Consider the following 13596-nt stretch of genomic DNA (forward strand, 5'->3'; position numbering starts at 1 on the left):
TTTTTATACATTTTTTATGTTTTCTCTTAAATCAAATCAATACTGGCAACTCAATAATATAAAAAAAACGTTAAATATTTAAAAACGTTTTTCAAAATCTTTCTCCAAAATAAACTCTACTCTCTCACTGAACTTGTTACTCTACTACTACTACTACTCCTACCAAATTAAAACAACTCTGCTACAACTCTAACAACAACTACTACTTTATTCAAAATAATAAAACAAATAATCATCAACAATTTTACTGACCACTGTGATTAAAATATAATTTTTCTTTTGCTTCAATAAAAAACACAATTAAATAAATTATTTAATTAATTTCGTAAATTAAACAAAAAAACTTAAAAAAAATCCTACTACCATCATTTAAAAACAATAATTAATAAAAAACAACAACACTTTACTTTAAATCGGAATGAATCAAAAAAAAAAACTTAAATTCTTTAAAACATCAACAATAAAAACAAACAACAACCCAAAAAAAAACCAAAATTGATTGTTTTTCATACCATCATCATTACCAAAAACCAACCATCATGTACCAACCAGATAAGAGTAATATTCCTTTATTGGTTACCTTGCATATTGCGCATGCAAAGACCTGGACAGGTTGGCTATGAATGCCCACCGCCTCCCTCATCATCGACATCCTCGAATAATGGCGACAAAAAGCAACACATACAAAATGTTGAATTAAAGGAAAGGTAATTAAAACATAATTTACAACTTTTGAATTTCTTTAGCTCTATCTCTTTCTCTATGTCTCTCTAAATCCCAACCATCACGCGTTCTCTTTGTCTCATACAAAAAAAATCACATTTTATATCTCTGCGCTATAGTGTCAATGTCAAAATTGTCAAATTCGTTTTGTTGTGGGGCTCCTCTCAAGGGATTTTTTTCTTGCAATAAAATATACATTTTAAAATGATTTCTTAATGAGTATTTTCCCTTCTTATTTGTTTTTCCTGCATACTTAGATCTTCCAAGTCTTTGCTGGCCAATGTTTTGGATATTGATGACGATTTCCGTTGTAATCATCGCTGTGCAAGTGCTACATTACCGCATCAACCCACATATTATCGAACCATGTATAGGTAAGTTGATCAGAAGAGAAACTCGTTACTCAAATAAACGCTTAAAAATATGAGTGATCAGGGATCAAAAATGGAGTTAGTGAAGATGGTGACGATATTGACCATTAAAGATTGTTTGGTTGTACATAAAATTAGTTCGTTAACCAGTAAACACGTTCATTACATTGTAAGGACTTATTTCTCACTTCTATATTTTTTATGAAATAATTTTATATTTTGTATCAAAAGTTTACAATCAAGAGTTAGACGTTAGTTAGTTAGTTAGTTAGTTAATTAGTTAGTTAGTTAGTCAGTCAGTTAGTCAGTTAGTCAGTTAGTCAGTTAGTCAGTTAGTCAGTTAGTCAGTTAGTCAGTTAATTAGTTAGTTAATTAGTTAGTTAGTTAGTTAGTTAGTTAGTTAGTTAGTTAGTTAGTTAGTTAGTTAGTAAGTTAGTTAATTAGTTAGTTAGTTAGTTAGTTAGTTAGTTAGTTAGTTAGTTAGTTAGTTAGTTAGTTAGTTAGTTAGTTAGTTAGTAAGTTAGTTAGTTAGTTAGTTAGTTAGTAAGTCAGTTAGTTAGTTAATTAGTTAGTTAATTAGTTAGTTAGTTAGTTAGTTAGTTAGTTAGTTAGTTAGTTAGTTAGTTAGTTAGTTAGTTAGTTAGTCAGTTAGTCAGTTAGTCAGTTAGTCAGTTAGTCAGTTAGTCAGTTAGTCAGTTAGTCAGTTAGTCAGTTAGTCAGTTAGTCAGTTAGTCAGTTAGTTTGTTAGTTAGTTAGTTAATTAGTTAGATAGTTTGTTAGTTAGTTAGTTAGTTAGTTAGTTAGTTAGTTTGTTAGTTAGTTAGTTAGTTAGTTAGTTAGTTAGTTAGTTAGTTAGTTAGTTAGTTAGTTAGTTAGTTAGTTAGTTAGTTAGTTAGTTAGATAGATATTTAGTTAGTTAGTTAGTTAGTTAGTTAGTTAGTTAGTTAGTTAGTTATTTAGTTAGTTAGTTAGTTAGTTAGTTAGTTAGTTAGTTAGATAGATATTTAGTTAGTTAGTTAGTTAGTTAGTTAGTTAGTTAGTTAGTTAGTTAGTTAGTTAGTTAGTTAGTTAGTTAGTTAGTTAGTTAGTTAGTGCCTCAGGTGAGATTTGAAGCAACCTTCAGACTATCAATACTATTACCTCCGCTAAAGATCTCATTTTCAAAGATATTGACTAAATACATTCCATATAATTATCATTTTTGACAGAAATATGAATGGTCACAACCACCTATTAATGAGTATATTGACTATAGATTTTAAATTAAATACTCCGCACTATGATTTCCCCTAAATCTATTTAAGGGCTTTTAAATTACCAGAAAATCGCATAACACAAACTGCAAAATGAAACCCCCCTTTAAACCATAACATGTAATTCTTATTTCTGCAACATTACCTTCATTTAAAATGACCCTCTGTCATTTATGTGTTCTACCTTAAACTCACTTAATGCAATCTCGAGTGCAATACAGTTTCACAGGAATCACAATAATCAATTGGCAAGCAATAGTAGGTAATGATAATATCAGCCAACTTACATCCGTTTACATTTTTATATATATATACTGTGTAAATTTTTTCTTATTTTTCATTCGTAATTTGTTTTTGTACAACTTCCAAGAAACGCACCAAATGACAAGTATAATAATGTGATACTGATGATGATGGTGATGTAAAATACACCTTGTTCAACAATGTTCGTAGCAAAACATCTTGTATATGATGATTTTTTTATGTGTATGTAGGGTTGTAATATCCTGTCCTGTACTCAAGTACCTGATAATAACCACTTGTTTAAGCAGCATACATTGAGAAACTTTTTGAAACAACTTGAGAGTGGGTGGCACGTAAAATAACGTTCATTCATAATCAAATATTTAATAACAATGACAGCAAATTGAAAAATAAATAAAAAAAGGGGAAAATTTATATACAAGTAGAATACGTGTTAGGGATGTAACATTAAACTTAAAAAAATTGTTCACTTGAGACTTTTGCAAATACTCGAGAAGGAGTTAGTAGTCATAAAGTTTATCTTGAAAATCAAAGGATATTCTCTGTGTCTTTGTGAAATTAATCATGTATCAAAAATTAATTTCTAAGAAATTTTCTTTAAAATCTTCTCCAAAACATAGTTTAACTTTTTAGTACATATTGACTTTTTTAGGGATTACATTTCATGGTGTATATTTCTATCTAAGTTTTTTCTTTTTTCTTAAAGTTTTTTTATTTAAAAACTTTTTTAAACTCTGTGTGGATTTTATTTTAACATTATAAGCTTCCATCAGTCACTTTATAACAGCTGATACAGTGTAGTACATTGCAAAAGTTTATATGTACTATACTTGTACTATAACTAGTATATTGTCACATTGCTGAATCAAGGATATGGGCTGCTACATTACATATTTAAACTGCTAAGAGAAAGTATCTGTGGCCACGACGATGTTGGATGATAGTTAAAACTACTACAAGTCTTGATAACTTATTTAAGAACTTGAAATCCAGTCTTACTATTTAGTTTTTGAAGTGACAAATATATCGATCTTTTAGAAATCTAAATCTCTATAAATGAACAGGCAGACTCTCAAAGTAAGTCCATGAAAACCTGCAGACTTGATTTATGTTAATTATCCCATATGATCAAAAAAGGATATTCGTATATTATTTTATGGAAACTTAAACTGTCAGTCAGCCTTAAAACTATATGTGATTAAAATCAAAAGTTTACGGACTAATCTTCATCTCCTCAAGCTAGTGAGATAGATGCCTACTTAAGTATTCGCTTTTAATCCAGCGGAACTTTTCGCACGTACGCAAGATTAGAAGTAATCTCGATACATGCAACCAAGTATGAGATTGAGTTGTTACTAGTACAATGCTTTCAATAAACTCATATTTTATTAATTATACTAAGTACTATGGACTATCCGACATAAGTTGGCTGCGTAATTTTTCACTCTAATACCATATAACCTAGTATTAGATAGGATTGTTACTGAGACAATGCTTCCTATATACCCTCAACTTTTTTTTCTTTACGGAACCATTAAGGAGTGAGATCGAAAAATTCTTAACATACATATATGTTTATAAAAAAGAAACCACTAAACTTACAGCTTTATTTTTTTTTATTTGATCCAAATTATTATTACAATTTACAAAAAAAAAATATTTTTATAGTTTTAATCACTAGTGATGAAATTTTGAACCCTTTTCGGAAACCCTTCCATTAACGTTTTTATAGTGCTTTCTGTCACTTTGCTCGAACATGTAGTCCATCTCCGTTTAAAATCTACCACACTTTTGGACACCTTTTTTGTACTCTTCAATTCTCTTTTAACAAGAGCCCAATATCTCTCCACTGGCCTTAGCTCCGGGCAGTTTGGAGGATTTGCCTCTCTTGGTACAAATACCACATTATTGTTCTTGTACCACTCAAGGGCTTGTTTACCATAGTGACAGGATGCCAAGTCAGGCCAAAAATAAGTGGACACATTATGAAGTCTTATGAATGGAAGCAGCCTTTTTTGTAAAGATTCCTTGATGTTTACCATAGTGACAGGATGCCAAGTCAGGCCAAAAATAAGTGGACACATTATGAAGTCTTATGAATGGAAGCAGCCTTTTTTGTAAAGATTCCTTGATGTAAATTTCGGTATTTATAGAGCCCGTTGTAACAAATGATTGGCTTCTTTTGCCGCAACTGCATATTGCTTGCCATACCAAGAACTTTCTGGGAAATTTTGTCTGCTTTTGGGTCCTAAACTTTTCTTCAACATTCCCTCGAGCATCAGCAACATAAAACTTTTGACCTGGAAGTTGCGAAAAATCTGCCAGAACATACGTTTCGTCATCCATTATGCAGCAAGAATATTTTTTTATAAAACTTGACTTCAATTTCCGTGCTCTGTTTTTGGCCTCTAAATTTTTAGCAGCGTTCCTGTCAGGAACTTTTTGAGCCTTGTATGTTTTTAAACCTGCATTAGCTTTAACTTTTCGTACCAAATAGTCCGAGCACTGAGCTAACCGAGCTGCTTTCCTACCGGATGTGTTGGGAGCTCTTTTGAAAATGCGTTCTATTTTTTTGGCTTTAGAAGCATCATGTGGACCATTCCTTCTACCTGAACCAGGTTTTCTATCAACTGACAAGTTCTCCCGGTACTGTTTAATAACATTGGAAACAGTTTGACGGCAGACCTTTGTATGCTTGGCCAACTTTTTGTAAGACCAAGTTGGGTTTAGTTGAAAATATTTAATAATTTCAGTACGCACTTTTTTCTGGTCACTCATTTTAATCAGATTAACAAAAAAATTAATATAATTGACATTACACATAATAACTGACATGTTTTTCAAAGGTAACTTGACCAAAAAAAAATCAAATAATACTTTGGTTGAAAAATGTAATGAAAAACGTGTGTTAAGAATTTTTCGATCTCACTCCTTATACTTTCCTTAAGCAAATTTTTATAAATAATCATTTCCATATCGTGAAGAATTCTGGGATGTAGCTACAGTGCCAAGTTGCCACATATACTCATTTGGACAAGTTGGTTTAACGGTTAAACGGTTTAACTATCTATCGGCTTTTATTTTTTTAATATTCGGATCTTACTCTGCTAACTGCTACGCGTTGAACAAAAAGCTTTCAGTTGTTGTAAGTACTATGTTGGGCTATTTCAAACTATAACAACAAGGTAGCACCATTTTCTTCTGGAATGTCATAATACCAGGAAATCCCCGGGAGAATAAAAAAGGTACAAATGGTAGAACTTCTACCATTTGTACCTTTTTTATTCTCCCGGGGATTTCCTGGTATTATGACATTCCAGAAGAAAATGGTGCTACAAATATATTACAGATATTTCACAAAGTCTAAGCTTTGAAAATAAGTTGGTATGCAGACTTCTACCATCTCTACGATTTTGTCGAATAAATGAGAACTGTTGAATTTTCTTTCCTTATCCGGGTATGTTTAGATTAACACTCTTTATGCCACAGTATGTTTCCTGTAAGTAAGAGCAAGTTCTTGGTTTATTTGATAGATTCGTATTTCGGTCTACCGATCATGTCTCTATTCGCAGTCTCTACTCGATTATTTAAAAAAATATTAGAACTGATATCACGTGCCAGATCATTTAACCTCAACTTTTTTCATAATATTTACTGCATAATATTATATGTATTGAGAATACCAACTGTAGAGGGCTTATAGAAAGTAGGTTTCTATAAATCGACTTTCGAATAATCGAACAATCGACTTTTTGTCGAAAAAGTCGAAGTCGAGTATTTTGTTCCAAAAAAGTCGATAACTCGACTATCGCCTATGAAAAAAGTCGACTTTGTAAATAAAAGTCGAAAAAAGTTGAAAATTCAATGAAAGTCGAAAACGCGAGAATTGTCGAAAAAGTCGAAGTCGACTATTTTGTTCCAAAAAAGTCGATAACTCGACTATCGTCCATTAAAAAGTTGAAAATTCAATGAAAGTCGAAAAAAAAGAAAAAAAGTCGAAAACTCGAGAATAGTAAAAAAAGTCAAAAATAGTCTAAAATTTCTAAAAAGTGAAAAATGTCAAAAACTCTAAAATAGTCGGAAAAACTCGAAAAAAGTAAAAAAAAAAATTGTCGAAAAAAGTTGAAAAAAATTGAAAATAGTAAAAAAGTTGAAAAAAAATCGACAAGTCGGAAAGTCGACTATTAATAAAACACTGAAATTTGAAAAGTCTAAAAGTCGAATTTTCGTTTCAATTATAGAACCCTAATAAAAAGTTAATTGTAGCAATTTAAAACTTTAACAAACTTAAAGCACAATCAAAAGTTTTCAATTACGCTATTAATATTGTAAACAATGTAACTTTCTCCTTAAACATTAAGTAACTTAATTTATCTATGTACTCCTCCATATTGCCTTTACAAGGTAAACAAACAAAAAAAACTTAAGGAAAAAACGCACGCATGTATCATTAGAATTTGATGTTGAACACGTGCAACACATATTTCAACAGGAGAGTGTTAATGTGGACACCCACACCTAGCAGAGCTCTTACATATATTTATAAAGTCATACATAAATTTATATCCTACATCTGTGTGTGCATGTGCATTAGGTTTGGCTCCATTTATATGGTACTAGGTACTGAAATTTCCAACAAATATTAAAGCTTTGTTTATGCTGAAAAAGGATAATAATATCCTTTTTGAGCTTTGTTCTAGCTAACCAAATATTGGCGATTGGACAACAATTTTGTGAAATAAAACAAAACTTTTATTTTCAAAAAATTCTATTCGTTACCAACCTAATATACAAACGTTCCACTATAAATATTATTAACCTACACATACCAAGTATTTCGACACATACATATATAATCATATTACTTTTAACTTACAGACAAGGAGACGATGGTAGTGTTGGCCCTGTTGGTCCTGTTGGTGATACTAGAATGCATGAAGCCATATCACACACCTGTCTAAGTTCATCAGCTGAATATGAATTGGCTTTAATATTGAAAGAGTTAAGATGGATAACGGATCAGGTAAGCTTAAGAATATAAATGTTTAATGTTTAAGATTTAAAATAAGTAAAAAAAAAAACTTTAGGAAATATTTACATATTTACTTTACATACATATGTATGGTACTTATTTTACATATAAATAGACATATAAAGTCGTATTAATATACTACTAATGCATGAGTGAGTGAAGGGATATAACCCAGTAAAATTTGCTTAAGAACTAAATATTCGTATTACTCTCATATGACAGAGAAGATATTGAAACAGCCAGTGAAAACTTAGGCATAGAAATACAGATTTTGCTGGGTTATATATCAACTGATGGGTGTTTTTTATAATCTAACAAATATACTTTTTAACACAAATACTGTTATGTGTAAATCCTTTTTTTTTGCAAATAATTTAAGTTAAAAAAAGAAGATGAAGTTGGTGAGGTAACAAGAGATTGGAAATTTGCTGCCATGGTAGTGGATCGTTTGTGCCTTATTGTTTTTACGTTATTTACCATAATTGCCACATTGGCTGTATTATTTTCAGCGCCTCATTTTATTGTAAGTGTATTTCAAATTCCTACAAAACAAAATGATGCCAAATACAAAGCAATTATATTTTACTTTATTTTTTTATTATTTTTTTCTTGTTTTTCATTTTTTTTTTTTTTTTTTTTTGATTTTCCTAACATTTCTGTGTAGTTGTTTAATTTCCTATCAAAAATCTTTTTTACTCATGTTGTTACTTAAACATTTTTACAGTTCCCATAACTTTATGGACATTGGTTTATATTCTATTATGCGAATATGTTACGAGATCTTTTGCTAAAATATTTAAACAAATTAAATAATAGACGTAGTAGTACAACAAAAACAACAACAACAATATATCCGCTTGATATCAACAAGTTTTATACTAAGTTTTGCCATTGGAATTTTTACAAAGAAACCAAAAGAAAAACAAATCATTTTTATTTTAAGCACATGTGCCTGGTCAACGAAAACAAAATTATAAATTATATTAATTAAAACAACAACAACAAGAACAACAACAAAATGAAGAACAACAATGCAATAATTAAACGTTAAAAAAATAATTAATTACAATTTAATTAAGCTTAGGTTAGCAAAAACATACCGAAAACAACAAGAAAAATACAAGCAAATATATAAATATAAAAAAATGCAAATTAAGAAAAAAAAACGCGTAAAACTTTTTAATTTTAAAAGCAGCTTCCAAAAAGAAATAATAATAAAGCTTCAAATCATATCCGAATAAAGAGAAAAACCTAAAATGCAAAATTTTAAATTTAGTTTAGCGAAGACACAAACCGGAAATTTGTAAACATAAACACATTAAACTAAGAAACAATTACAAAAATTAAAAAAAGCTATAAGCTAACAGTTTTCATAAAAATTATAATTAAAAAGCTTTAAGCTTGTTTAAATAAAACTAGTTCTTCCCCAAAAAAGACAGATCGTTGGAATAGCTTTAATAAAAAGCTCATATTTTTAGTAGATTTTTTTCTTTAAAAGCGGAAACAAATTTTAAACATTTCGACTATTAAAAGTTACACTTGTTAACGGTTATTTCCTGAAAAATTTCCCTCATAAAATCTTACCAATATTCTCATTTCTAAACCTTCTCTCTTCTTATTATTTTACTCAATTTTTTTTTTAAATTATATATTATTTTAATTTTTAAACACATTTTTATTTTAGTTTTTATTTTGTGTGTCTAACCATCTTGAAATTTCTGAATCTCTTACTACTACATCTCGTTAAGTCTATGCTTATGTTTAGCACAGACATTAAGCTCAGAAACTGAAGTAGTTTTTTCTTTTTTTCAGAAAAGAAAAAACTATTTCAGACTTTGAGTAATTTTTGTATTTAACTACATACATAAAAACATATTAAGTAAAAAAATTTACTAAAAACAATTGAAAAATAAATATTGAAAATATATTTTTATAAAATAAAAATTCTTTACCATAGGTTACGAATTTCCAACACTGAAATCTTAACCATCTCCTTAAAAATTATATATTTATAAATCATTAAAACTTAATGATTTTATGAAATTGAAAACAAAAACTACATTATATTGAAATAAAATTAAAACGAAATATGGAGACAGGTAGATGTGTAAGTGATTAAACAAAAAAAAAATTACATGATTATATAAAACCTTTAATTATATATGGAAGTTCTTCTTTTAAAATGAGGAATAATTTATCTATGGATTTATCAGTAATAGATTGAAGTGATGTATATAGAAAATACCTTGTGATATCTAAGGTAAAAAAGCGATCGATCATTTCATTCTTTAAATCTATCTAATCTAAGTATTTATTATAATTCCCCTTATCTGCCAATTTGTGTTATGCCCTGAATCTATGAAGCTTAATCTCTTAGATATAAGGTTTCTTAAAAAATCTTGAACATACTGTTTGTATTTGCATTGAATTTTAGTTTATTATGTTCAAGGTTTACTCTTTTCACATCAAATTTACTATTATATGTACTCTTTGAGTAAGAACAAGTCCTAGGCTTATTTGATGAATTCGTATTTCGATCTAACGATTACGTTACGGACCGGCAGATCTTTATACAAAAAGTTTCCACCTGCGTGTGAGATACACAAAGCGGCAGGTTGTGAGTTGTGTAATAAACTCACCGTGTGATTGCACCTCTGTGAAAAAAGCCAACACGGCAGGTGTTTAAAAAAAGAGCTTTGACTTCTTGTCTTCCCCCCGGGGGCTTGTTATCTTGGTGAAACCTCCATCTTGGTGTTACTGCAATTCCAGGGTACTCGGTTACAGTCTACTGCCTAGCTTAGTCCTTACATAGATTGAAAAGAGGTCGAACCCGAGCACCACATAATCTGTTACTACGGGTGTCCTGGCTGGTCAATTAGTTGAGGTTCCTATGGGATCCACGAAGAGGCTGTTGTTTAAACCCAAATTTGCGGGGAGAGAATGTTGGTTTAGGGACTGATATATCCTATACCTAATGGGTTGGATTATTCTCTCTACGAACAGGTATGTGTACAAAGCAGCATATGCTGGATACCTGTACCTGATCGGTTTTGGGACGTCGGTCGCGTTATGGGACACCGGCATGTGCTGGGGAATTATCAGGGGTATTCAGTGGTTGCCTGTCATTCCGTAGATTAATATTTATGATCATGAGAATGGAACTGATGCGATGGATTTGTGAACGATTGAGAAAGTATCCATATATTGGAGATTAGTACTGATTTAGTATGCCTTTTTTGTTTCGAGAAAGTTCCTCGGTGCTGTTAACATCTCAACGACAATTTGTCTCGGCAATTATTGAAATTGTTGACTTTGGAATTCATATTTCCTTTGTCACATTATCGGTTCATAAAAGAGGGATCCTGATCCATTCTTTTGGGTATTTCGGACTACAAAATATGTCTCTAGGTGTTGTTACCAAATCAACAGAGGCCATCCCATCTTTATGATCATGAGATCATAAAGATTCTCATGATCATAAAGATGGATTGGTTAACGAATGAGAAAGTATACATATATTGGAGATTAGTAATGATTTAGTATGCCTTTTTCGCTTCGGTGAAGTTCCTCGGTACTGTTGCCATCTCAATATATTGACACATGCTACACGACTATTTGTCTTGGCAATTATTGAAATTATTGACTTTGGAATTCCTATTTCCTTTGTCACATTATCGATTCATGAAAGAGGGATCCTGATCCATTTTTTTGGGTATTTCGGACTACAAAATATCTCTCTAGGTGTTGTTACCAAATCAACATCTGCGTAATTGTCGTCACATCTGCGTAATTGTAAACGGAAGTGATGTTTACATCTCGGAAGTTAAGCAACGGGGCAGCAATGGTCAATCTATGTACAAAAATTGCCACCTTAGTTCTTCATTGTAGGATTCAGTGGCGATGGTGGGCCGTTGTCAAGTCTACCCAGTGAATGAAAAAGATCACCGTGAAATAAGGCCTTCAAAGCAGGTGTTCACGTAAAGCACTCCGACATTCGTGACTTCTTGTCGCTATCATTAACAAGCATTTACTGTACTATTTTACATTCCACCAATGGCAACTCTATAAATATGGAATTTGAACAGATTAAATGGTGCTATTAAAACTAGGTGCCTCTACTATTGTGAAGGTTTCTGGAATAATTCGTTGATTCTCGATTTTAAAGATAATTCACCTTTGCCTTAAAGTCTTAAACAGCATTTTAAATGTTATCCAATATATTGTCAATAACTTCGTACTCCTCCAGAAGCATTTTTCCAATTATCCATTGTTGACGTTTAGAGTTTCAGGAACGTCAAGTTTCATCTTAACCTGTGACTCTAGATAGTTCCTCAGCAATAAGTTTCTGGTTGTTCAAGTTTCCTGAACATCAAATTAAACCTTCTGTTTAGACTCTAGAAAATTCCTCAGCAAGAAGTTTCTCCTTGTTTAGAATACCCCTTTTTTAATGCCTACTATTACTCTACTGTCAATAACTTCAGGCATCTCTTAAGCTTTTCTTTTGTGACTGCAAATAGTTTCTTGTAGTTCGTTCACTGCATACAATATGTTAAAGTCCATTCTGTTTGTTGTTATTCTTGGCCTGGTTAACTTTGGAATAAAATTCAGATATGATGAACTTTATCGGACAATATCGTATAACTTTAGACTTTGGCTCTCGGGTTTAGCGGCCTGGTGTTTAGCTTTGGAATAAAATTCAGATATGATGATCATTAATAGTCAATATCTTTTTAATTGGACTCTGGTTTTCAAACCAATTCATTTTACATATTCGAATACTTACGCCTGAGCGCTAGTGCTTTAGATATCGATGTACAAGTTATTTAAATAGATCTCTAGTTCCGTTTTGTTTCTAAGTTTAGAACCATTTGTATAGCAACAGATTTCTACTGATCGCTGATCTTTTTCACTTGACTGTGTTTTTTTATCTACGATCTTCTTCCTCTATGCGATAATCGAACAATACGATGATTATACATTGATATAATTGCGTTTGACCGAATTGCTTCTTATAAGCAATTGTTGAAGGATCTCATCAGATTTGTCCGATGCCTGTTTTTGATCCTTCTTTTCAAGACGTTCAGTATACGTTAATAAAAAGCTCTATAACTATCTGGGATCCAGCTGTCTTTTATATGTTGTGGATGGATGAAAACCCAAATGCGCACCAGAATTTTTAGACATTAAAACTTGTCTAAAGACGATGTTATATAGACACAGTGTCTCAAGGAACCGGATGATATACGTCTGATTCTACAAATTTAATGGAAGAAATTTGCTTCTTTAATTTTTCGTTTCGTGATCCTGTGTCCTTCCAAAAGGATTTAAAAATTTTAAAAAGTATATTTTTTAAAAAATAGTTTAAAATACTTTTACTAATTAAACAATGTTAAATATATTGTCAAGCCAACAAGAAGAGTTTTGTATTATTTTGATCAGCATAGTTTGATCAGTAGAAGTATTTTAAAATATTTTTTGGAAAATACACTTCTTAAAACTTTGAAGTCCTTTAAAAAGGACACAGCATCACGAAACGAAAAACTAACAAAGCAGTTTTTCTCTATTAAGTTTATAGTTTCAGACGTATATGATCCGATTCGTATCTAATTTTGAGTGTCGGAAGGTGTTATCAATGTAACGTTTTTAGTTTTTTTTTTCTCTTAATGAGTCAAAATGATGATCTTCAGTGAGCTTTTTTAAGCTTCTCAGAGAGTTTTCTGTTTCCGAAAAATATTTGTTTTTCAGTAGAATAAAGAGCTCTTGAACAGATGTTTGATCTTTTAAAACTTCACTTCTTCTTAATAATGGGAACTAAATATTTTTGGATACATATTTTGTATACTTAGTAATATTTTGAGTACTTAGTAACACTGTTATATTGTAAATAGTTTGTGGTTTGTGTATTGGCTAAACTGTAGTCTTAAATTGATCATTAGCTTAATACAAAAAAATA

General features: G+C 30.7%; 1 protein-coding gene across 1 annotated transcript in view; it reads left to right on the forward strand.

The window, feature by feature from the left end:
* The window catches only part of LOC111676011 (neuronal acetylcholine receptor subunit alpha-7), a 257859-nt gene extending 244805 nt beyond the window's left edge, over window positions 1-13054 (forward strand). Inside the window, exons 11-15 of the mRNA XM_046945936.1 lie at window positions 553-707; window positions 981-1097; window positions 7490-7634; window positions 8023-8166; window positions 8368-13054. Coding sequence (XP_046801892.1) covers window positions 553-707; window positions 981-1097; window positions 7490-7634; window positions 8023-8166; window positions 8368-8376 — 570 coding nt within the window. The 3' untranslated portion in view covers window positions 8377-13054. The remainder of the gene's footprint in view (window positions 1-552; window positions 708-980; window positions 1098-7489; window positions 7635-8022; window positions 8167-8367) is intronic.
* The last annotated feature ends 542 nt before the right edge of the window (window positions 13055-13596 follow it).

This window comes from Lucilia cuprina, chromosome 3, assembly GCF_022045245.1.
Source record: "Lucilia cuprina isolate Lc7/37 chromosome 3, ASM2204524v1, whole genome shotgun sequence".
NCBI classification, from domain to species: domain Eukaryota; kingdom Metazoa; phylum Arthropoda; class Insecta; order Diptera; family Calliphoridae; genus Lucilia; species Lucilia cuprina.